The 23,060-nt window shown below is 45.7% G+C and overlaps 1 protein-coding gene and 1 pseudogene across 2 annotated transcripts in view; both read left to right on the top strand.

Annotated features, from left to right (window-relative positions):
- The window catches only part of LOC122107326 (UDP-glucuronosyltransferase 1-6-like), a 114,214-nt gene that overhangs the window by 50,736 nt on the left and 40,418 nt on the right, over positions 1-23,060 (top strand). The window contains exons 1-2 of one of the 2 annotated variants that reach the window (XM_042678936.1): positions 10,013-10,021; positions 15,523-16,381. The exons of the other annotated variant lie outside the window; for it this stretch is intronic. Of the exons in view, the coding sequence (XP_042534870.1) occupies positions 15,524-16,381 (858 nt within the window). The 5' untranslated portion in view covers positions 10,013-10,021; position 15,523. Of the gene's footprint in view, positions 1-10,012; positions 10,022-15,522; positions 16,382-23,060 lie in introns of those variants that run through there. 2 annotated transcript variants of the gene reach the window in all.
- Positions 1,878-10,388, top strand: LOC122107362 (annotated as a pseudogene).

The following is a 23,060-nucleotide window of genomic DNA, read 5'->3' as shown; positions in this document are numbered from 1 at the left end:
GTGCAGGGTTATAGGAAGATCTGTTTAGATTTTTGAGGAACCTCCAGACTGCTGTCCACTGTGGTTGTAGTAGTTTACAACTCCCACCAGCAGTGCAGTAGAGTTCCTTTTTCCCCACATCCCCACCAACCTTTGCTGTTGTTTGCATACACAAGGTTGGCCAATCTGAGATGGAATCTCAAAGTTGTTTGATTAGCATTTCTTTTATGGCCAGGGATGTTGAGTATTTCCTGCTATGTTTCTTTGCCATTGTTAAGTCTTCTTCTGAATAGTCTCTCCTTAGCTCCTTTGGCCATTTAGTGATTGGTTTATTAGCTTTGGGTGGAGTTTTCTTGAGTTCCTTGTATATTTTGGCCTTGTCTAATTATTGTTCCCAGTCTATTGGCTGCCTTTCTTGTTTAGTAACTATGTCCTTTTCATGCAGAAACTTTTTATTTTGATGTAATCCCATTTGCCAGGTCTGTTGTCTGTCTGCTGTGTCCCTGGGACTCTTTGAAAAGTTTCTCTGTATGCCTGCAAGTCCTAGTGTTTCTCCTCCTTCCTCTTGCAGTAATTTCAAAGTCTGCAGTCTGATGTTGATGTCTTAGATCCACTTTGAGTTGATTTGTGTGCGTGGTGATAGAGATACACTTTTAGCTTTCTACCTATGGATTCCAAGTTTTCCCTACCCTTTTTCTACTGTGTGTCTTTGGCTTGGTTTGAGGAAGTTCCAAAGAAACAAAATTCCTTGGGAGCTTGCAGCAAGCTATAACATGGGTCCTATGGCAAAAGATTGAAAGCGTGCATGTCACATTCCCTGTCTTCATAAGTGCTCAGGAGAATGGGGAGACAGAGGTACACATACCTGAGGGAGGGCTCCTGGGTGATTGTGGGGAGCCCACAGCACAGGTCTCAACCTCGGTTTCCAATCTGGAATTATGGAAGAAGCTAAGTGGCATCCAACAGAATGCCGTGCCAGGCACTGGGTGATGACTCTCAAGTGCCTGAGACAAAGCAAGGGAAATGACCTGAAAGTGAAGTCAGTCACAGCCATCACATCCCTGGACTGGTGCCCGAGAGTGCACCATCCATCTGAGCAGCTGCATCTCAGAAGCCTCAGAGGACATGGGCGTCGCTCAGGAATCCTGCTGGAAGTGGACAGTCAAACCGCAATGCTATGGCACACTTTGTTTTAACTAGAGCTCTGCTGGCACTTTGAAGACCCAGGATAAGGGCTTCACAGATAGTTCTTGGAGCCAGATGTGAAAACAAGCGAGTAGTTCAAAGATGGTATCTACATTATGCTTTGAGTCAGATTTCAGAAATACAAGAATTACTCAAGTTTATTTCTGCTTTTCACTTTGGGGATGTTTATATCTTTGGTGCTGATGTTAAGGCTTGAACTAGCGTGCTCTGTCTTGCTTGGCTTTTTTATTCAAGGCTGTCACTCTGCCTCTTGAGTCTCACCTCCACTTGCAGCTGTTGGCTGGTTAATTGGAAACAAGTGTCTCGTGGACTTTTCTGCTTGTCCTGGCTTTGAACTACATCCTCATATTTTCAGATATTAGCCTCTTTTGTAGGTCGGATGACAAGCGTGAGCCATCAGCTTAATTTTGCAATCTTTAAGTACATTCATTATAATTCTTCCAAAACTCACATTATGCTTCTCATCAAGGAAAAGCACATAAGCTATTCTTATCTGCAAAACAGTCAAGTCCATCCTAGTCCATATTACTCATTTTTCTTTGTCCTTTTGAGTAAATCATTGACAGTGAGGACAACCTTTCAAAGGAATTTGTATATTCGTGCCCTTCTCTGGGGGCAGGTTTGGTGTCTTTATTTCTGGCCAACTTCTAACTTTGGTTTAAGAAGTAGGCTTGCTCCTGGCTGCACTGCCCATGGCTCCTGGAATCTTGCCTGCCCTCCTTCCTGTGTGTGCATTTTTTGCTGCTGGCCTCAGGCTCTGCCCAGGCAGGCAAGCTGCTGGTGGTGCCCATGGACGGCAGCCATGGTTGTCCATGTGCTCTGTGGTGGAGAAACTCAACCAGAGAGGGTATGAGTTGGTCATGGTCATGCCCGAGGTCCGTTGGCAGCTGGGACGCTCACTGAACTTCACAGTGAAGATGTACTCAACTTCTCACACGCTGGAGGATTTGGACCAGGAGTTCAAGGTTTTTGTGACAACCAATGAAAATGTCAGGAACAAAGTGTCTTTTCTCTGTTAACAAGGAAATGTCAGGAACAAAGTGTCTTTTCTCTAGTAACAGGCTCTTCAGTTGTTTTTTTTTTTCACCTTGTAGGAATTTGTTTAATGACCTGGAATCAGTAGCTTAGCTAAAGGAGAGTTCTTTCATGCGGTGTTTCTGGATCCATTGTTGTGTGTGGCTTGATTGTTGCCAAGTAGTTTTCACTCCCATCTGTGGTCTTGGCCCGTGGAGTATTTTGTCATTACCTTGAAGAAGGTGCTCAGTGCCCTGCTCCCCTTTCTTATGCTCCTAGAGATCTCTCGAGTTGCATGGACTTGCCATGACTTTCCAAGAGAGGGTATGGAACTATCTCACCCATTTGGATAAATGTTTCTTTTGTCCATTTTTCTTCAAACATGCCACTGACATAGCCTCTGAAATTCTTCACACACCGTCACCATGTATGACCATGTCGTCTGCAAAAAGGGATAGTTTAACTTCTTCTTTCCCTATGCGGATCCCTTTAATGTCTTTTTCTTGCCTTATTGCCCTGGCTAAGGGTTCTAGGACTATATTGAAGAGGAGTGGAGACAGTGGGCATCCTTGCCTTGTTCCTGATTTTAGGAGAATTGGTTGTAGCTTTTCCCCATTAAGTATAATATTGGCTATTGGTCTGTCATAAATGGCTTTTATTGTTTTTAGAAATGTTCCTTCTATTCCTATTTTGTCCAGAGCTTTAAGCATGAATGAATGTTGAATTTTATCAAAGGCCTTTTCTGCATCTGTGGCGATAATCATGTGATTCTTGACCTTGGCTCTGTTGATATGTTGGATTACATTTATTGACTTACGTATGTTAAACCATCCCTGTGTCTCTGGGATGAATCCTACCTGGTCATAGTGTATTATTTTTTTTATGTGTTTCTGGATTCTGTTAGCTAGAATCTTGTTAAGGATCTTTGCATCTGTGTTCATCAAGGAAATTGGCCTGTAATTCTCCTTTTTGGTTGGGTCTTTGCCTGGTTTGGGGGTGAGTGTGATATTGGCTTCGTAGAATGAGTTTGGGATAGCTCCCTCCTTCTCTGTTTCTCTGAAGAGCTTGAGGAGTATGGGTATTAGTTCTTGTTTAAAGGTCTTATAGAATTCTGCTGTGAATCCATCTGGTCCTGGGCTTTTTTTTGTTGGAAGACTTTTGATAGCTTCCTGTATCTCATTATAGGATATTGGCTTATTTAATTGGTTAACTTCTTCTTTGCTCAGTTTGGGCAACTTGTATTTCTCTAAAAATGCATCCATTTCTGCCTGATTTTCTTCCTTTAGAGAATATAGCTTTTGAAAGTAGTCTGTTAGAATTGTTTGGATATCTTGGGTACGTGTTGTGATGTTTCCCGTGGCATCCCTAATCCTATTAATATGGGTTTCCTCTCTTCTTTTTTTAATTAATCTTGCCAACGGGCCATCAATTTTGTTTATTTTTTCAAAGAACCAGCTTTTTGTTTGGTTTATTTTGGTTATGGTTTTCTGATTTTCTAATTGGTTAATCTCTGCTCTTAATTTGGTTATCTGGCTTCGTCTAGTAGCTTTAGGTCCCATTTTTTTCTTGTTTTTCTAGCTGTTTTAATTGCAACATGAGATTATTTACTTGGTCTGTCTCCATTCTCTTGATGTGGGCACTGAGGGCAATAAATTTGCCCCTCAGGACTGCTTTTGCTGTGTCCCACAAGTTTCTTTGTGAGGTGTTTTCATTTTCATTGAGTTGTAGGAAATGCTTTATTTCTTCTCTGATCTCTTCTGTTACCCAGGCATTGTTAAGGAGTGTGCTGTTCAATTTCCATGTATTAGAGAAATTTCTGCGGTATGCTTTGTTATTGAGAGCTAGCTTGATTCCACTGTGGTCAGATAGGATACAGGGGATTATGTCAATCCCTTTGTATTTGCTTAAGTTCCTTGCATGAACTATGATATGGTCTATTTTGGAGAAAGTTCCATGAGCTGCTGAGAAGAATGTGTACTGTGTTGTTTTAGGGTGAAATACTCGGTAGATGTCAGTTAATTCCGCTTGAAGTATGGCCTCACTTAATTCGGTAGCTTCTTTGCCAATCCTCTGGTTGGTAGACCTGTCCTTTGGTGAGAGTGGTGTGTTAAAGTCTCCTAGTATTATCGTATTGGGATCCATTTTATTCTGTAGTTTGAGAGCATTTGTTCGACATATCTGGGTGCACCAATATTTGGGGCATATAAGTTGATGATGGTTATATCCTCCTCTTGGATTGTTCCCTTTATTAATATGTAGTGTCTGTCCTTGTCTTTCTGTACTGATTTTAATGAAAAGTTTATTTTGTCAGATATCAGGATAGCTACACCTGCTTTCTTACTGGGGGCATTTGATTGGTAGATCCTTTTCCACCCCTTCACTCTGAGTTTGTTTGTATGTTTGGCTGAGAGATGGGTCTCCTGAAGGCAACAGATGGATGGGTCTTGTTTTCTGATCCAGTCCTCAGTTCGTTTTCTTTTAATTGGCGAATTCAGCCCATTTATATTAAGAGAAAGTATAGAGAGATGCATTGTTGTCCCTGCCATTCCGTTTTCCTAAGTTTTTCTTCTTTCCTTTCCTCCTTGTGCTTGCTCAGTTAGACTTTGAGTAATGCCTGTTTGGGGCAGGTCCCAGTTCCTGGTTGCTTTCTTCAGGTTGTGTCCCCCCTCTTAGAATTCTTTGTAATGCTGGTTTAATGTTTATGTATTCATTTAGTTTTTCTTTGCTATTAAAAGTTTTCAGTTCTCCATCGAATGTGAATGCTAGCTTTGCCGGGTATATTAGTCTGGGTTGGCAGTTATTGGCTCTCAGGGCTCGTATGGTGCTTTCCCAGGCTTTTCTTGCATTCATTGTTTGTGTGGAGAGATCTGCAGTGATTCTAATTTTTTTCCCGTTGTAGTATAGCTCCTTCTTCATTTTTGCTGCATGCAGGATTGTTTCCTTATTATTCAGATCTATCATTTTTACTATAATGTGTCTAGAAGTGTTTCTCCTGGGATCTTGCTTGTTGAGTGTTCTATAAGCTTCTGTAATGTAGTTAAGATGGTCGTTTTTGAGGTGGGGAAAATTTTCATTGATTATCTTGTTAAATAGGTGTTGCATTCCCTTGCTCTGGAATTCCTCCCCTTCGTCCACTCTGATTATGCGAAGGTTAAATTTCTTGGCATTATCTGCTTGCTCTTGAATTTCCTTTTGGTTTAATTTGAGTGATTTTTCCATATCTGTCACTTTTTGGTCCAGTTGGTGTATTCTGTCTTCTGTATCTGACACTCTACCTTCCATTTCATTCACTCTGTTGACCGTGGCTTCTATTGTGGTTTGCATGGAGGAAATGGATCCCTTTATGGATTCAATGTTGGTTCTCAGAGTACTGATCTCACTTCTCAATGAGGTATGCATTACCTCTAATTTGGCGTTGATCTCACTTCTTACTGAGGTTTGTGCAGCTTCTATTTTTGCATCCAACTTTTGTTTGATATCCTGTATCTCTTTTGATAGTTCATCCTTGTGCTCTTTCAATTTCTGATCAATTTCTTGCTTTATTTCTTGAGTCATTGCCTCCAGCAACCCTTGGATGTAGCTTTTGTCTTCCATTCCTGCTTTGCTCCCACTGGGGCTCTCCCCTGCATGGCTGCTGGCTTTTGAGGTGAGCTTGCTGTCCTGGGTGGTGGTAAACCTTGTGATTTTTCTCTGTGATTTTCGCATGGGGGTTCAGGAGACTGCTCTTCAATTTTGTTTTGGTGTGTCTGTCTTTGCTTGGTTGCTGATTCTGTATTGGTAGAGAGAGTCTGTGCCTGATCTGGGTTCTGTTGGGAGCCTATTTCCAGCTGCTATTCTGACTTACTTAGGATTCTCAGCTCTCTGCTGTAGGTTGCTGGCAATTCCCACCTTTGGAAGGGTTGAGCAGCCTAGACTGCTTGTGTTTGCTCCTACGGGTGCTCTTGGGAAGATCAGATGCTCTGCATGCACTCTCCCAAATACTGGAGTCTGCTATGGCCTCCTGATGTGTTTTTGTTTGTTTGTTTTGGGCTGGTTGTGGGCTTGAACTCTAGGTTTGGGTGCTGTCCCTCAGCTCTTCAGCTCAAGGCTGGCACCCTACCATTTGAGCGACAGCACCACTTCTGACCCTTTTTGCTTTTGTGATGCTGAGGAATCAGATCCAGGGCCTCATACATCCAAGACTATCACTCTATTGCTGAGCCGCCTTATCAGCCTGAGCTCCTGCTTACTATCAGGTGCTGGCAGCCTGTGTTGCCCAATTCCCAGCCTAGGGTATATGGGTGGAGTTTTGGTGGGGTTTGGGCTTCTCTTGTCCTGAGCCTCCAGGTCTTTTGTTGTCACAGACGTGCTTCCCGGGGAGAGTTGTTTCCTGATTTTTCCCCTCTGTTGAGGCATATGCTCAGCTTTTTACTTCAGTTGGGAGGAGTTGGTTGTGTTGTTCAGGCGCCGGATCCCCGGGCCTGGTTCCGGCCCCAGGCTGGAGCGCACTAGTTAGGCCTGTGCTGATGTGTATACCACCTAGGTTATGCAGCCTGGAGGACACAGTTCAAATTTCTTCTACTGTTGGTAGTCTTGACCCAGGGGCGCTGTTCCTGGCTTGGGCATTTAAGCTCCCTTCCAGGGGCACTCTTGCTCTGGCTTGGCCTGCAGAGTGTGCTCCATGGGCTGGTGGAGCTCTCGAACAGTTCCCAGTTTTCGTGGGTCCTGTGGTCCGGGTGTTGGGGTAGGGAGTCTAGGTCAGGGTCTGGGGATTCCCTCCAGCTCTGGTCTCCCTTGAGGGATACACTGTCCCCTGTGAGGTACTCACCCTGGAGCTGGTTGTTTCTGTGTGGTGTAGGTCGTCAGTTGTTGTTGCAATCCGAGTTCAGTTGGGGTGGTTGCGGGCTGGGTTGGGCAGTGGTGGCTCTGTGTGATTCTTTTCTGTCTCTGCCTCTATCGAAGCTGTCGGGTCAACAGTGTCCACGCTCAGGCGGCTTCTTCGCGGGTTGTAGAGATCCGGTGGGTGTGATGCCGGTGCTTCAAGCGACTTCTGCGCGGGTGATCTGCAGGCACCCCCCTGTGCCTCTGGGACCCAGGCGGCCCCCGCCGGGTGCGATCGCGATCGGGCGGGCGGGTGGTCTGCCAACAGGTCCCTTTGTTGCACTGCTGGTGCCGGGCGGCTTTGGCGGGATGGAGCCTCTCTGCTCCGGTGGAGAGTGAGGGGTGGGGGTGGGATCCTCATGGAGACTCCTGGCTGGTAGGTTTCTCTGTTCCTGGCGATCCGCTGTTCTGCAAACTGGTACCTGGTGATCTGCAAGCGGCCCCTTGTGTCTCTGGGGCTCCAGCAGCCCCCGCCGGGCCGGCTGGCCGGCGGCTTGGCGCACTGCCGCTTGGCCAGTAACGGTTGGGGGAGGGGTCTTCGCTCTTCTCTGTTCTGAAATTCTTCTTTTCCTCTCTTTTTTTTTTGTTATTTTTCCACCTCTGGTTTTTCTCTGAGTGTTCGTCTTTTTGTTGTTGTCGGTCTCTTGGGGAAATTAAGCGTTGGAACTCGAACTCTCTTTTTGGTTGGAGAGAGCTGTGGCGTTTCCCTACTGCCCCGTCGCCATCTTGGTCCCCTGTAGTAAATTTTAATGCCTGTGAGACATGCTATTCTTTCTCTCTAAGCTTTCTTGGTGAATCTTGTAATGTAGTCTCAGTCATAACAGCTTGCTTTGAAAATGAAACTGATTGTTTTGTTTCATTCTTAAAAAACCCCAAATACACCATAATGTTAGTAATGAATAATAGTAGCTAGTAAAATATACTATTAGGGCTCTGTTACTATTAGCCTAAGTGATTTTCTTTTTAGCTTGAGGAAGTTAAGTATACTTTGCTCTTGTGTTTTCCTACCCAAATGTTCTCTTTTAAATTATTCCAATCTTCCTTTATGTCCATCAATAAAATTTTATAGCTAAATTTTATTACCATTTTGTATCTCCTACTGTATCACATTCATAGAGATTTAGTGTTTTGAAAGTGACTGTGCAAAAGGTAATTTTCCTTTAACTTATTCTGAACTGGTTATAAATAAGGTACAGTGTTGGGTTTTGCATATTTATCTTATATCTAGTTCAGTTCCTAATTTCAATGATTGGTCAGTAACATTTGTTAGATATGTGATATCAACTGCAGATAATTTTTCCACCCGACATTTGTATGACTTACTTTCATTAGTTGGGATATATACCTCTGAAACGTTATAGAGTATATTGTGGTTCCAGGCAGCTTAAACTGATTTCTGTCATTTACACTTGAAAATGTCTTGACATATGTAAGAATAGTATTCTTAGCAATGCACAGTGTCTAATTTCTAGGAAAGCATTTCATGTCTAATCTCAGTATATGATTTTATGAGGGATGTATTTGTCATTTCTAATCTGTGACTGTGACTTCTTTGAAAGCACAGCAGAATTTAAGACTGAGAAATCATACTCTCTCATAGATTGACATGTTGATCAAAAGTGAATTTTCAGCTCAATGGAGACAGAGTGAGACAGTGCTCTTTCTAAAAGGCTGGGATGCTGTCTTAGGTGTGTGGACATGAGGCACAGCTTTCTTCTCTTGCCTGAGTCTTTTCAAAAGCTTCCGTTCCCCTTGTCTTCCATCAGGAAAGCACCAAGTTCCATCCAGGCCCCACCTACACCCTTGGGTACAGACAACTGCCTGAACCAGTACCTAGTTCAGAGTGACCCATTGTTTACCTGAGAGATTTAGAGACCAGAAGCCATCTATGCTTTTATATGACCCATATTATAGCTGCATCTATAATATATTGTTGCATTGGGTCATAGAGGTTTTCATGTCTATGTATGCTTATGTGTATAGAAATAAAATATGTGGTTTTATATATCTATCAAAAGAGCTACATGTAGTAAGTTTTTATTCATGTAGAAGGTTATATATTTATGAGTATCATTAAGGTGAAATTCAGAAAGAGTAACTGAGATCCCAAAGGGTACCCTTTGGCTGAGAATCTGGATAGAGCACAAGAAAAGTCAATTTTTCATTGGAACAATCTATGATCTGCATGTTTCTGGTGGGCAGTCTGTCTCTGGGAAAACCATGCAGGTTTGTATTGTGGGACAACAGGAGTCCTGGTCTGAATCTCATTTCTTTGCTTGAAGGGATGGCAAGAAAGAAAGAATTGAGAGAGAATGCTCATGTATGTGTGTGTGTGTGTGTGTGTGTGTGTGTGTGTGTGTGTGTGTGTGTGTGTGTGTGTGTGTTGCATGTAGTTCTGGTTTTTGAGGGGCTACCCAACAGATTTCCCTGAGGACTTCCTCTAACAAAATATTCCTCATTATATGTGATCCTGTTAGGTACTTTAATAGGAGTGCCAGAATCATCCTTCAGGAGAGTGTTAAAATAGATTTACCAGGAAAGTCTGTGCATAGTCTCTTGCAACTTTCAGAGAGTTTCCTTAGAATTGATTACTTGGTCCAGATGGAAGGAATTCAGCTTTGATTTTTGGAATCCAGGGCAGTTGTAGGTCTGGAGACAGCTGTTAGGATGCACTCACACAGCACAAGACAATCTGAGCTTCCCCATGTACCTCCTCTATATACTTGGCTGCCTTCCTGTGTCGACAGGGAGTTGCTTGGAAATGCCTGGCCTCTGGCTGGTCAGAATAGCAGTGACATTTCCCTGGATATTTGCCAGTATGTCTCATGATCGAATCCTCTAGCAGTAGTGAACTCGTTTGTTGGCTTGGATAGCATTGCAGACTAGTGTCTAGTTGGTCATTTCTTCTTTGTTTAGCATTACTATTCCTTCACTGGATCACTACCTATGGAGAGCCTCTGTGGTGAGTGCTGGGGATATGGCCATGATCAAATGAGCTTGGCTTTGCCTGGTAGACTTTGTCTAATGGAGAGGCAGATGTAGTGAGTGAGTTCCAAGCTATGAAATGTACTCTGAAAGAAGATTATGGCCTGCAAGCAGGACTAACGAGCTGTGCATGTGTGGGGATGTGTCTAGGACTAGGAGGAGTGAAGGGAACTGCTCCCTGTGTGCTTTCCAGAAGCCTAGAACTGGCTTGTGCTTCCTTGACCCATCCTTGGGTTTTCAGAGCAGGATTCTGGTTCCCTGACCATTGCAAGCAGGAGACACTGCTGGTGCCCCTTTTCCTGGAGAGCTCCAGGAAGGCCAACCTCCATCTGGGATTTAGCTGAGACTTAGAATGCCTTAAGTAATGAACAGCCATCTTGCTTGTATTTCCAAAGTCAGCTCTGCACTTGGCATGATTCCTTCATTCTTGGTCTTTGGGATTCTTCTTTCCCAGCCTCAGCTCACACACAGTTCCCAAGGCCTGGGTTAGGACAGGCTCTGGCATGACTAGTCCTGAGTGATTGTGTTCTAGTCATTCTAGGATCCACCTTTCACAGGGCAGCCTCATTTCCATAGGCATCGTACTCTGGCCCTCCCAGACACTTAAGTTCAACAGGCAGAACAAACACGACCCTCTCTCCCTGGGAGTCAGCTGAGAAACTCAGGAGATGAATTGCAGCACTGGCTGATGTGTGACCAGACGGGAGTGAGACACCAGGCTTCCTGACTCCCGCCAGGGCTGTCAGCACCTGCTGGCTAGACTCACACTTCTCAAGCCCTTGTTTCTTAAAGGCAAGTAACATTATTTGTTGAGATATTGTGGATTATCATGGGAAATACATATATATTTTTATTTTTGTGTCCGTTTCCTCCTAGCCAGAGCTCCAAAACTTGGTAATTTCCTGAGCATTGCAACGACAAAGATGGGCTGTTATTTGTAACAGGTCCCCTTAGATCAGACCTTCGTTCATCCTGGGATGGGTGGCTTCTGGGAAGTTCCTAAGGATGGGAGCTGGTTGCCAGGAATCCAATCAGATTGGAAGGAGGAGAGGAAAAATGGGGTGAAGGTTATGGGGATCATTTACTTAATCAGTAATAGCAATTGCATAAGGAAGCCTAGGCACAAACCCAGGAGAGTGTTGGGAGAGTATTCCGTTTACCGAAGGCCTGGAGGGAAGGTGGGTGCCCTGTGAGTCAGTCCCGCCGCCCTTCCCACATGCCTTACTCTTTGTACTTCTTAAGTTGGCTGTGCACTGTCTCCCATTTAATCCATCAGTAATTAAGTAAGCTGTTGTCCTCAGTTCTGGGAATCATTTTAACAGGCAATCAAGCATGGGAAGGGGATTAGAGGAGCCTCTGGATTGTAGCCAGGTCACATGAAAGTTCTGGGAATGTGGACTGAACCTTAACTCGTGCGGTTGGTTTTTGCCAGTTCTCTAGTGACACCATACCTAACGTGGTAACTGAATTGTAGACACCCCACCGGGGTTGCGGAATTGTTTAGTGTGGGGAAAAAATACCTCTACATCTGGTCACAGCGTGTTCTGGGATGAGTGAGATGAAGAGGGGGTCCATCTTTCCCTATATGCCTGTTCCAGAGGCAGTGTGATGTGTTTCAGATTTCCTCTTTTGGGGTGAATCTCACTCTTTGAGAATAAAACAGACAACCCCAAAGCTGATTTATTCCTTCCACACACGCTTATGGGGAGACTGCTGTAATACGGGCATGGTTCTGGGAGCTGGAGCCTACTGTAGAGACTAATGGCACGGTCCCTCCTTTAAGGTGCTCCCGCCAGTCGGAGGAGATCAATGATGGGGCTGTGGTGAATGAAGGTTTCGAAGTTCCAGGATGGGCTGTTCGATCATGGGTTCACCAGGGAAAGTTGCTCACAGCTTATTGTTCAAACCTGATTTGCAAGGTAGGGTATGGCCATGTGGAGACCTGGGTAAAATTTATATAATGTGGCACAAGGGTTTGGCACACTGCAGCCTATGGGATAAATCTAACCTGTCCCCTATTTTTACTGGAACACAGCCATGCCATTTTTTTTTTCTGTATTGTGTGATTGCTTTCCAGCTAATGCCAGCACTAAGTCATGAGCAAAGATGTTGGATGTCACGCAAACCTAAAGAATGTGCTATTTGGCTTTTTAACTCCAGACCTTATACAAAGGTTCTCAAGGTTGGCTCTAGAGCACTGGGGCCCTGATTCCCTTTTAGGGAGTGTGTGAGCTCAGATGTTCCCATACGGACGCTGAGATGTTATAACTGTCTTCTGCCTTTCTCCTAAGGGCATCCCTCTGGGGGCCAGGTGGTATGTGATGTCACAACTAATTTAAGAAAGAAGCAAATAGGGTTTAGTTACGGTCTCCAAGGCCATGTGTTATACAGCTTATGAAAACTCAGCAGGGAATCTCACTCGTCTAAGTGCCATTTGTTCTTGGAAATACAGTAATTTTCACAAAAACATAATTTAGGCTAGCCCAACATGTTCTTCTTCAGTACATGTGAATTGGGACGTATTTAAAAAATGGGCCAGGCGCCGGTGGAGCACACCTGTAATCCTAGCTACTCAGGAGGCTGAGATCTGAGGATAGTGGTTCAAAGCCAGCCCAGGGAGGAAAGTCTGTGAGAATCTTATCTCTAGTTAACCACTAGGAAACCGGAAGTGGCGCTGTAGCTCAAGTGGTAGAGCGCTCGCCTTGAGCTGAATAGCTGAGGGACAGCGCCCAGGCCCAGAGTTCAAACCCATGACCAACAAAAATAAATAAATAAATAAAGGGTCAGCTCTAATTTCTAAAATAATTAATTTGGATAGACATAGCCCCACATAAATAAATGTTTGGGGCACTCGATTTTTTGTGAAGAATGTGTCAAATAAAAAGCACAGGAGTAGCTGAGTATGATGGTGTGTGCTTGTAGCTCCAGCGCCGGGGAGGCTGAGGCATGAGAATGAAAGTTGCCGGCTGGCCTGGGCTACAGGGCAAGACCCCTCTCAGAAAAACAAATGCTTTCAGAAGTACAAGAGGTTTGGCTGGGCTCCTGCGTTCAGTCCAACTGGCCCAAACAAAATGCAAACAAATGCTGTAGTGAAAGTTCCACAGGACCTCCAGAGAACCCAGGAAAATGAGAGATAAGAGGCCAAGCCCCAAACAAGCTAGTTTTAAAGGAGTCTCCTCTGGTTTAATCTTTACAAGGAAAGTAATTTTTGAAACAGGCCACTCTATCTTCTGTTTCTGTTTGTTGTGTTGTTTTTTTTTTTTTCTGTCTGTAAAAATCTCTGTTCCACTTATTGCAGTGCTCATTCTGTTTGATGGGATGAGGTGATACCCAATCAAAGAATTGCAAGTAAGAGCCAGTTACCTTCTCTAGCCTATTTTTTGGGTCTTCTATTTATTATAGAGTGGACAAGTATAAGGAAGTTCTGAGACCAGAAATCTATTCTACTTGTAGTAGTCAACTTTGTTTTCCTTGCAAAGAGGTAGGAAGGTTAAGAACGACCTCTTCCATAGGCAGCAAGCCTTTGTCCCCCGTGGGGAAAGTGGGCCTGGCTGTGAGGCAGTGGGTGGATGTCAGTGGCTCACTTGTATCCCTTGCTCTGCCTCCCCTGAAAGATATATTAAAGTTCTTTCCAGTGCCTTCAAAAGGTGTCCTTAGTGGGCCTAGAGTCATTACAGATGTTAGTAGTTAAGTGGAGGTCACCATAAGACCCCTGCCCCCATAGGACCTTGATACCAGATATGGGCCCAGGAGGAAGGGGAAGAGGAGGCAGGGCCAGGTGAGGCTCCAGCCTACAAAGAAGCAACACAGATTGCCAGCCAACACCAGAAGCTAGGGGACAGGCTGGAGCATGCCCCTCCTCCACAGTCTTAGAGAGAAGGACATGCTGTCCTCAGCCCTCCATCCTCCAAAGCTGGGAGGCAGTGCGTGTCATGGTGTGGGCCTCCCAGCCGGTTCCGCGCTGTCTGAGTCTTGTTCTGTTGTTGTTGTGGTTTGTTTGTACCTTTGGCTACTTGAGCCACAAGCACTTGAATGTGTATCACCCTGCTGTTTTTCCACAATATGCATGTCCACAGTTTCTTCCCTGTTTGAAAATTATGAAATATATTGTATTACAAAGGTGCTGTGCAGAGGGGTTACCGTTACCTAAGTTAGGTAAAAAGGACATTTCTTTTTGGACCATTAACTCCTTCCCTTGCTCTCTCCCAGTTTTTCCCTCCCATCCCACCCCCAGGTTGTATCGTTCATTTTCAACATAGTGTCTAGTGGGTACCACAGCTGCATGTCTTCCTCTTTTATTCTCTTCCATCATATTTCTTCTGTCCCTGTACTCTTCTTGTTCAGGACAAGATATCTAGATATGTAGGTATCTAGATGTAGACCTCTCTCTCTCTCTCTCTCTCTCTATATATATATATATATATACTATATATATATATATATATATATAAAACATATATATATATACTCTACATATATACTCTCTCTATATTGATATATATTATATGATATAATATAATTATATGTAATATAATATATATTTATATATATATAGTGGCCACCAGTACCATGCCATAGTTCTTAACAAATTAGAACTCAGCTCCTGGTCAGAGCCTGAGGGTGCTCCTGGTGGGATATATCCATCCTCACATGCATTACACTCACCAGGACTACATCAGATCCCTCTTCATCAGCCCTGCAACCTCCACTTTCTAGATGTGGCAATTGGAATACAGAGCTGTGGGCTCATCCCACTGGGAAGGAGAGCAGGCTGCCTCTTCTCCATACTGAGGGAGAAAATCGGGTCTTAAAGTACAAATCCATAAGAACAAAGAACAGAAAACTCCCCAATCACAGTAGCTGCCCCAAGAGAACTGGAGAAAAAGGTTTATGTTAGATTCTTCCAGGGCCCAGCTGGCTTTCCCCTGTGCCCCATCTCATCCAGCTGTCTCTGTGGTAACCTGAATCTGTAAGCACCATCACTATTCTGTGGTCTCAAACCTTCAATTCTTGGTCTGTTAATTCTCCCTTGGTGTTCTGAGCAAAGTTGGCTTTCTTGTGGCAGAGCCGTGGCAGCTATTCTGTAGACATGGTGAGGACTCCTGCTCAGGACAGAGAGCTGGCAGAGGTCCCAGAGCACTCTCCAGCATGTCCTCAAACTGGGAGAACAACTCTCTGATATGAGTGAGCCAGAGAGACAGAGACAGAGATAGACAGAGAGGAGAGAGAGATGGGTGGGTGGAGATGATGAAGGCCAGAAGGCTAATAAGGACCTGGTTGGTTCAAATGATCTGGGTGTTAAGTATAGTTAAATATTAATAGCTTCTTTCATATAAAAGGGCTGGATTGCCAGCAGCGAGAGCCAGGTGGATTCTGTGGAAATCACTGTCAGTTTAGGGGAAATAGCCTTTAGAGAATAGTCCCTAAGCAGCTTTAGGGACTGTCAAGCACTCACTTGTGTCCTTTAACTCCCTCCAGGATGCCTTGTCTCCTTCCCACCTTTCAGAGAGTCCCCGCAGGGCTTGTCTTCTTAGCACTTTGGGGCACGGTTTTAGGGGGCAAGCTTCTAGTAGTCCCTCAGGATGGAAGCCACTGGCTCAGTATGAAGGATGTAGTGGAGTATCTTAGTGTCAGAGGTCACGACATCGTGGTGCTGGTGCCTGAAGTGAATTTGCTTTTGAAAGAGTCCCCGTACTACACAAGAAAAATCTATGCGGTGCCTTACGACGAGGGTGAGCTGAAGCACCGTTTCCGCCTCTTCGGGAATCACCACTTCGACAATCGATCGCTCCTGACCGCCGCTCAGACCGAGTACAGAAACAACATGTTTGTGATTGACATGTTCTTCTTCAACTGCCACAGCCTCCTGAAGGACTCTGCCACCCTGAAGTTCCTCCGGGAGACCAAGTTCGATGCTCTGTTCACAGACCCGGCCTTGCCCTGTGGTGTGATCCTGGCCGAGTACCTGGGCCTGCCCTCCGTGTACCTCTTCAGGGGCTTCCCCTGCTCCCTGGAGCATGTGTTTAGCCAGAGCCCAAACCCTGTGTCCTACGTCCCCAGGTGCTACACCACATTCTCAGACCACATGACTTTTCCTCAACGAGTGGTCAACTTCATTGCCAATTTCCTGGAGAGCTATCTGTTTCACTGTCTGTACTCCAAGTACCAAGTCCTGGCAGCAGATCTCCTCCAGAGAGATGTGCACTTACCCGCCTTATATCAGGATGCGGTGTGGCTGTTGAGATACGACTTTGTGCTTGAGTATCCAAGGCCAGTCATGCCCAACATGGTCTTCATCGGCGGGATCAACTGCGAGAAGAGCGGGGTCCTGATGCAGGTGGGTGGAGTCATTCTTTAAACTGTCCTGCTTCTTCGCCAGCAGGCATGGTTGGAGCAGGGTGGCCCTTTCTTTCCCTTGACTCTTCCAGCCATCTCTCACCTGGGAGGCTCATCAGAAAAAAAGAAAAGAAAATTGGTGGGAAGTGGATGCCAGCACAAGTATTCCTGAGCCTGAGGTGGTACCCAGACAGATTTGCTTGGCAACAGGAAATGTGCTTGGCTACATGATCTGCGGAGTCACAGGACTCTTGAATGGGCTTTAGAAATGTTCCAGTCCAAGAGGTGAAAACTTGACCAAGAAGACAGGTCAAGGTCAAAAGTCATTTTTTTTTCCCATGTTTGTCTCATGTTCCCTGTGCCCTACACCCAGAGGTCAGCAAGAAGAGGCCAGAGGGCCGCATCTGCCCAGATGTGGAAAAGTATCTAGGAGCTCTATGGTTTAGGGCTTTATAGAATTCACGACTGTTGAGTTAATTTGTATCGTTTTAAGGGGACTTAGCAACAGCACCAAAGACAGGTGATGGAGATGGGTGTGGCCCTTGAAGCCTCATTAGTAAGACACATGTTTCTTTTTACCTCCTGATTGTAGGACCCAGAGTTGCTTTGGAAAATAATGATCTAGCCAGGCACCAGTGGCTCACGTCTGTAATCCTAGCTACTCAGGAGGCTGAGATTGGAGGATCACAGTTCAAAGCCAGCCGAGACAGCAAAGTCCATGAGATTCTTATCTCCAGATAACTACCAGAAAACTGGAAGTGGCACTGTGGCTGAAATGGTAGAGCGGTAGAGCGCTCGCCTTGAGCTGAAGAGTTCAGGGACAACGCCCAGGCCCAGAGTTCAAGCCCCAGGACTAAGAAAAAAAATCTCTGTCTGATGGTTTTATTTTAAATTTCAAATTCTTATGCCTTTGAAGGGTTTTAGTTATTTCTTTCATGCCAAAATTTGTGTGTGTGTGTGTATGTGTGTGTGTGTGTGCAAGTCTTTTTTTTTTTTCATGTGAAAGTTTATGTAGTGCGAGGTATTCATTTCCCCTGGGTCAAGATATAGACAGGAGTGTTTGCATTGTGTTTTAGGTGTGAGTTGAGCTTTTCCTACAACTCAACAATTGTATTCCAAGGAGGCAAATTATGCATATTATACTTATTCCAAATATGTATGTCATATTGCACTTCCCATAAAGTGTTATCTTACCCGTGTGTCAGTTCTAAGTGTGATCAGTCCTAGGAACACAGTAATACCCTCGTGAGCACAGCTTTAAGGCACATTTCTTTAATTTACATTTTCTCAGTGATTAATGATAGGCAACATTGCAATCTTTAATTATTGTTATGTTTAAGTAGCTGTAGAAAGGCGTTGCCATTTAACAAAGCAGTATACAAGTACACTGTATTTTGATCCGTTCACCCCTCTCATCCACTTGGCAAACCCAAAATGCCAAGTCATTCTTACCAGGCACTTTCAGAGTCGCTGGCTGCTCTGGCCCACGTTCACATCTCCTCCCCACCGTTTCCCCACTTCATTCATTTTGTAGGATCTACAGTACATTGGATTCTTGTCTACGTTTTCCCCCTCTTCATCCATGTACCCCTCGCCCCTTGACTTCACCCCACCCCCTTCAAGCACCTGCTTCCTAATGTCCTATTTTGCTCAACTTTGACTTTGGCTTTCTAAGGAATTAAACGTATTTCTTTTCCAGAATTTTCCTTTCTAACGCACTTTTCATCTGAAGGCCTCAAACAGGTCCAGTACCATGAGCGTTGTGACTGGATGGCCCGGGGCCAGGGCTGGGGGGCCTGAGGATGCCCAGCACACTTGAGGTCCGGGCCCCATCCTCCACAGCCCCTTCCCACCCTCTGCCGAAGTCAGCTGCATGTTCTGTGGCCTCACCTCCATTGATGACTTATGATAGAAGGGAAGAGCCAGACCTGGCATATACATGTAGGAGGCTGAGGCAGGAGGGTTATGATTTCCAGATCAGCCTGGGCTACATAGAAAAACCCCATCTTAAAAGAGAGGGAGAGCTGGACACCAGTGGCTCACGCCTATAATCTCAGCTACTCAGGAGGCTGGGATCTGAGGGTCACAGTTCAAAGCCAGCCCAGCCAAGAAAGTCCGTGAGACTCTGATCTCCAAGGAACCACCAGAAAACCAGAAGTGGCCTGTGGCTGAAACGGTAGAGTGCTCGCCTTGAGCTGAAGAGCTGAGGGACAGCGCCCAGGCCCAGAGTTCAAACCCCACCAATGACAAAAAAAGAAAAAGAGGGAGAAGAGAAAGAGAGAGAGGAAAAGGCATGAGGGAGGAAAAGAGGGAAGAGAGAGAAGTTATATCATGGATTATAAAATAAAGCCTTGATTTATAGCTTCCAAAATACACGCACTCCACTTAGCAAATCCAAAATGCCAAGTCATTCTTACCAAGCACTTTCACAGTCATTGCCTGGCTCAGAGCAATGTCTAAAACGCCTCGCTCTCAAAGTCCCGTTTACTTAATGACGGTTTTCTTGGAGAACACTGGGTGTGCGCCGCCGCAGCGTTCCTGTGCTGAGCCCGGGGTGAGCCCTCTTCTAGCGTGGCAAAGTGCTGCCTGAGCTTGTGTGTCCAGAAAGTACTTGCCACAGCCTTCAGAAAACTGGAAGGCCTGGTAATGCTAGAAGAGCTTCAGTGATTTACTTTTTTAAAATGTTTTCATGTGGTTTAAAAAATTCGCCTTTGAACATTCTCTCTGTATTGGGCTATAATTCACATACTGTTGAACTTACCCGCTTCAAGCTTTTCAGTCACCTGTACCTATTACTGGTCACTCTTTGTATCTCCCTACCCTAGCTCTGGACAACACTCAAAGTCCTTTCTGTCCTTAGACTTGTACATCGTGGACATGTTGTATACATTGAGTTTTATAATGTGTAGAATTTATGTCTACATCTTAGCATGTTTCGTTTGATAGTTTAGCTGTGTTGTAGCATGCATTGCTGTTTAATTGTTTATGCTGATCATGGGGCTTCCATTGCACACATGCTATGCAGAAGGCATCCTTGGGAACAGTTCCTGCAGTAACCCTGAAAAGCCCAGCCCATTCCATAAAAATGGCTAGCTGTGTTGGGGCTGGGAAGGTAGCTCAGTGGTAGAGCGCTTGCCTTGCAAGCCTGAGGCCCTGGGTTCGATTCCTCAGCGCCACATAAGCAAAAAGAAAAAAGCCGGAAGTGGCGCTGTGGCTCCAGTGGTAGAGCGCTCGCCTTGAGCTGAAGAGCTGAGGGACAGCCCAGGCCCAGAGTTCAGGCCCCATGACCAAACCCCCCCCCCCCAAAAAAAATGGCCAGCTGTGGCTCCACATCAGCTCCATTTGTCTCCACTGAAATCTCACATGGGCTGGGTACATGGGCTAGGTACATGGGCTGGGCACATGGGCTGGGTACATGGGCTGGGTACATGGGCTGGGCACATGGTCCCTGAGGGTGTCCGCGCTGGCACCTTGCTTTCCTTTTCCTTTTCTTCTCTCTCTCTCTCTCTCCCCCCTCTCTTTCTCCCCCTCCCTTCTGTCTTTCTCTTTCTGTATTATTTCTCTCCCTCCTTCCTTCCTTCCTTTTTTTTTCTATATGCCTGTAACCACAGCTACTAAGGAGGTAGAGACAACTGATGTTGAAGGGGAACAGTAGCAAGACCTGACCTCAAAAACGAAAACAAAACAAGCAAACAAAAGGGGTGAGGGCATAGCTTCAGTGGTAGAATGTTTGCTTAGCAAGCATGAAGCCCTGCGCTCAGTACCAAGTAACACACGCGCACACACACACACACACACACACACACACACACAGAGTTGTTTTTTCTGTTAGTGTGCCTTAGAATATACAGGTCATTGTATGGTAGATTTTTTTTAACCTTTTAACCCCCAGGAAACATGTTTTATTCCTTTGGAGTTACATGCATGTTTTCAGCACGTGCTATTAGAATAAAAATATAGAGGCATTGTTTACGTGCACAGAATCTTTAAGGAGCAAACGTTTTACATTTTTATAAAGCCCAACTTAATGCATTTTTAAAGCTTTTACTTTTCTTCTGGCGTCTTGGGAGATCTTAAAAGGTTTAAGGATTTGGTCCCAGGTGGTGTTAGCCAAGTCTAATGTGTGATAAAATGCCGGTGGTGGATTGATCTAGATCAGGGCGCCTGGCAAGCCGGTGGGCACACTCACCTGTGGCTCCCTGAAGGGTGCTGAGTGCCCCAGGCAGTTTACTGGGTTTAGGGGAATGCTTCACAGACTCGCTCTGATAGAGCTCAGTATCCGCACAAGTCCCGGGGCACTATCTTCCCCCAGCCCCCCCCCCCCCCCCCCCCCCCCCCCCCCCCCCCCCCGCTTTCTGCGGCCTCTGAACCTCAAGCGCCCCCTGGTGGAGGCTTCCACCCACTGCACCCTTCTGTCAGCCTCCCCTCTGCAAACTGATGCCCTGGGTCCAGGCGGACACCCTCACCTCCAGGGTCAGTCTCTACTCCTTTTTACCAGCACAGCCTTGGCCGCACCACACATCCTTTAGCAGCTGCTTCAGCCCTTAGGATGAAGGCGGAGGCCTGTGACCCTTTGTTGATTCGTGACCCCTCCACCTTCCCCCAAAAAAACTGTTTGTTGAAATCTGACCCCCCACCCGTACCCCAGGACCTTAGAATATGACGTGCCTACAGGCAGAGCCTTTACAGAGATAAACAATCAAGGCAAGGGGCTCCTTAGGCTGGCTCTGATCCACATGACCTTACAAAAAAGTCAATTTTGGCCACAAAAACAGACAGCGCAGAGGAAGGACTGGGTAAAGACACCGTGGGAGAGGGTGGCCATAGAGCTAGCACTTCCAAGGCAGGTAATGGCTAGGGCTAAAACCCCAGCTGAGCGAGTCAGGGCTAGACCTTCCCTGGAGGCATGGAGGGGTGTGGACCTCTGGCCCCAGAACCCAGAGAAGAACTGTCTGTTATTTGAAGCACCTCCCCCTCCCTCCCCCCCCCCCCCCACTGCCGCCTCTGAGTTTGGGTACTTTCTTACAGAGGCCTCAGGAAACCAGTTTCCCCTGTCACCTCTCAGCCACTTGCTTGGGGCTCTGTCTCTCTCCAAACCTCATCCCTCCCCAGTGCGGGGGTTGAGGGTGGTCACAACAGAGCACTTAACAATGAGCCTTTGGGGCTCAATGAATTGCCAAGTGTGCTAGATCTCACCTTAAGCCAAGAGCCAGAAGTGTGGAAAACTCATGGACAGAACCTCATCTTTCCCCTTCAGTCTGTACCCTTGTGGCTTTCTGGTGTAGTCAGAAGCTTTCAATTTAATTTTACGGATTAAAATTTAGGAGACATGTTGAGTGCTAATAGTTCACACCTGTAATCTTAACTATTCAAGAGGCTGAAATCTGAGGATTGTGGTTTGAAGTCAGTCTGGACAGTCTAGACAGGGGGATTCTGAGACTCTCTTATCTCCAATGCACTTCCCAAACCTCTCAGAAGTAGAGCTGTGGCTCAGATGGTACAGCACTAGCCTTGAGCATAAAAGCTCAGGGACATAACTAGACCCTGAGTTCAAGCCCTAAGATAGTCATACACATGCACACACACACACACACACACACACACACACACACACACACACACACACAATTGGGGAGACTTTGTAAACTATTGCTAAGGGAGTAGTTCTGGTCAGACAGGAGCAATGCATCTATTATCAGACACTTGAAGTTCTTCCTTTTCCATATGAAAAGTCCCAGTGAGATGATATTAGGTCTGGAATCAGATCTGGAATCAGATTTTAAGAATGTTATGACATTCCCTTTTTGCTGTATCATGATTCTAGTCTAGACTGACGTATCTGATTGAGAGCAGCAGACGCCATGTCTCTCCAGACTTGGCCTATGGCGCCTGTGACCACACAGAACCGTGCAGTGACACAGCTGCAGCCTTGCAGGTGTACAGAGCAGGCCGTGCTCCCGTTGATGTCTCATGAATGCCTCCTGCAGTCACATGTGCGTGGGAGAGGATCCTGCGTGCGGCCGGGTGGGGCCTCACGTGAGGGAGCTTGCTGCCTCTCCCGCTGGGCACGGAGGTTGGCAGCTTCCCTTGCCAACCATGACAGCATATGCCACCTCAGCAACCACAGATCCCAGTTCTGATTTCTCCCTCAGCTGCTCCACCCACTCTCCTGCTTTTCTAGCCATAACGTACGAATTAAAGAACCTCAACCTAGACTCAGGTCTTTTTGCATGGGTCTGAGTAGAAGGGAAACAATAGATAGGATTTGTCTTGCTGATAGAAGGACAGAAAAATACATAGTGATGTGGCTATAACTGAAGGAAGATTCATTAAAAAAAAAAAGCAGAGAAGTTGTGATTGAAGAAGAAGCAAGAGAAGCAGGATTCTGGACTCATGGCCTCCAAAAAACAAATGTTTAAAATCAAAGGCTCCCTGCGTGGAAGCAGTTGGTGACACACAGGAAACATTCTTTGCCACCTCACATTTGCCCCGTGGGGGAATCTGTGAGCAGAGCAGGTCTGTAATGGCAGTGACTTCTTCCTGAAGAACCCACCCATTGCTGGATGAGACAGGCAGAAAGACACAGATGCGGTGAGATGGATGGCTGGACAACACCAGGAAGTCTGTCTAATGTAATTCCAGGTCAATAAGATTAAGAGGTGGTAGCAGTCTGCTGAATA

This window comes from Dipodomys spectabilis, unplaced genomic scaffold (assembly GCF_019054845.1).
Source record: "Dipodomys spectabilis isolate Male_0828 unplaced genomic scaffold, ASM1905484v1 ptg000051l, whole genome shotgun sequence".
Taxonomy (NCBI): domain Eukaryota; kingdom Metazoa; phylum Chordata; class Mammalia; order Rodentia; family Heteromyidae; genus Dipodomys; species Dipodomys spectabilis.
Note: the sequence above shows the minus strand (reverse complement) of the source record. Positions and strands in the feature narration are given on the sequence as shown.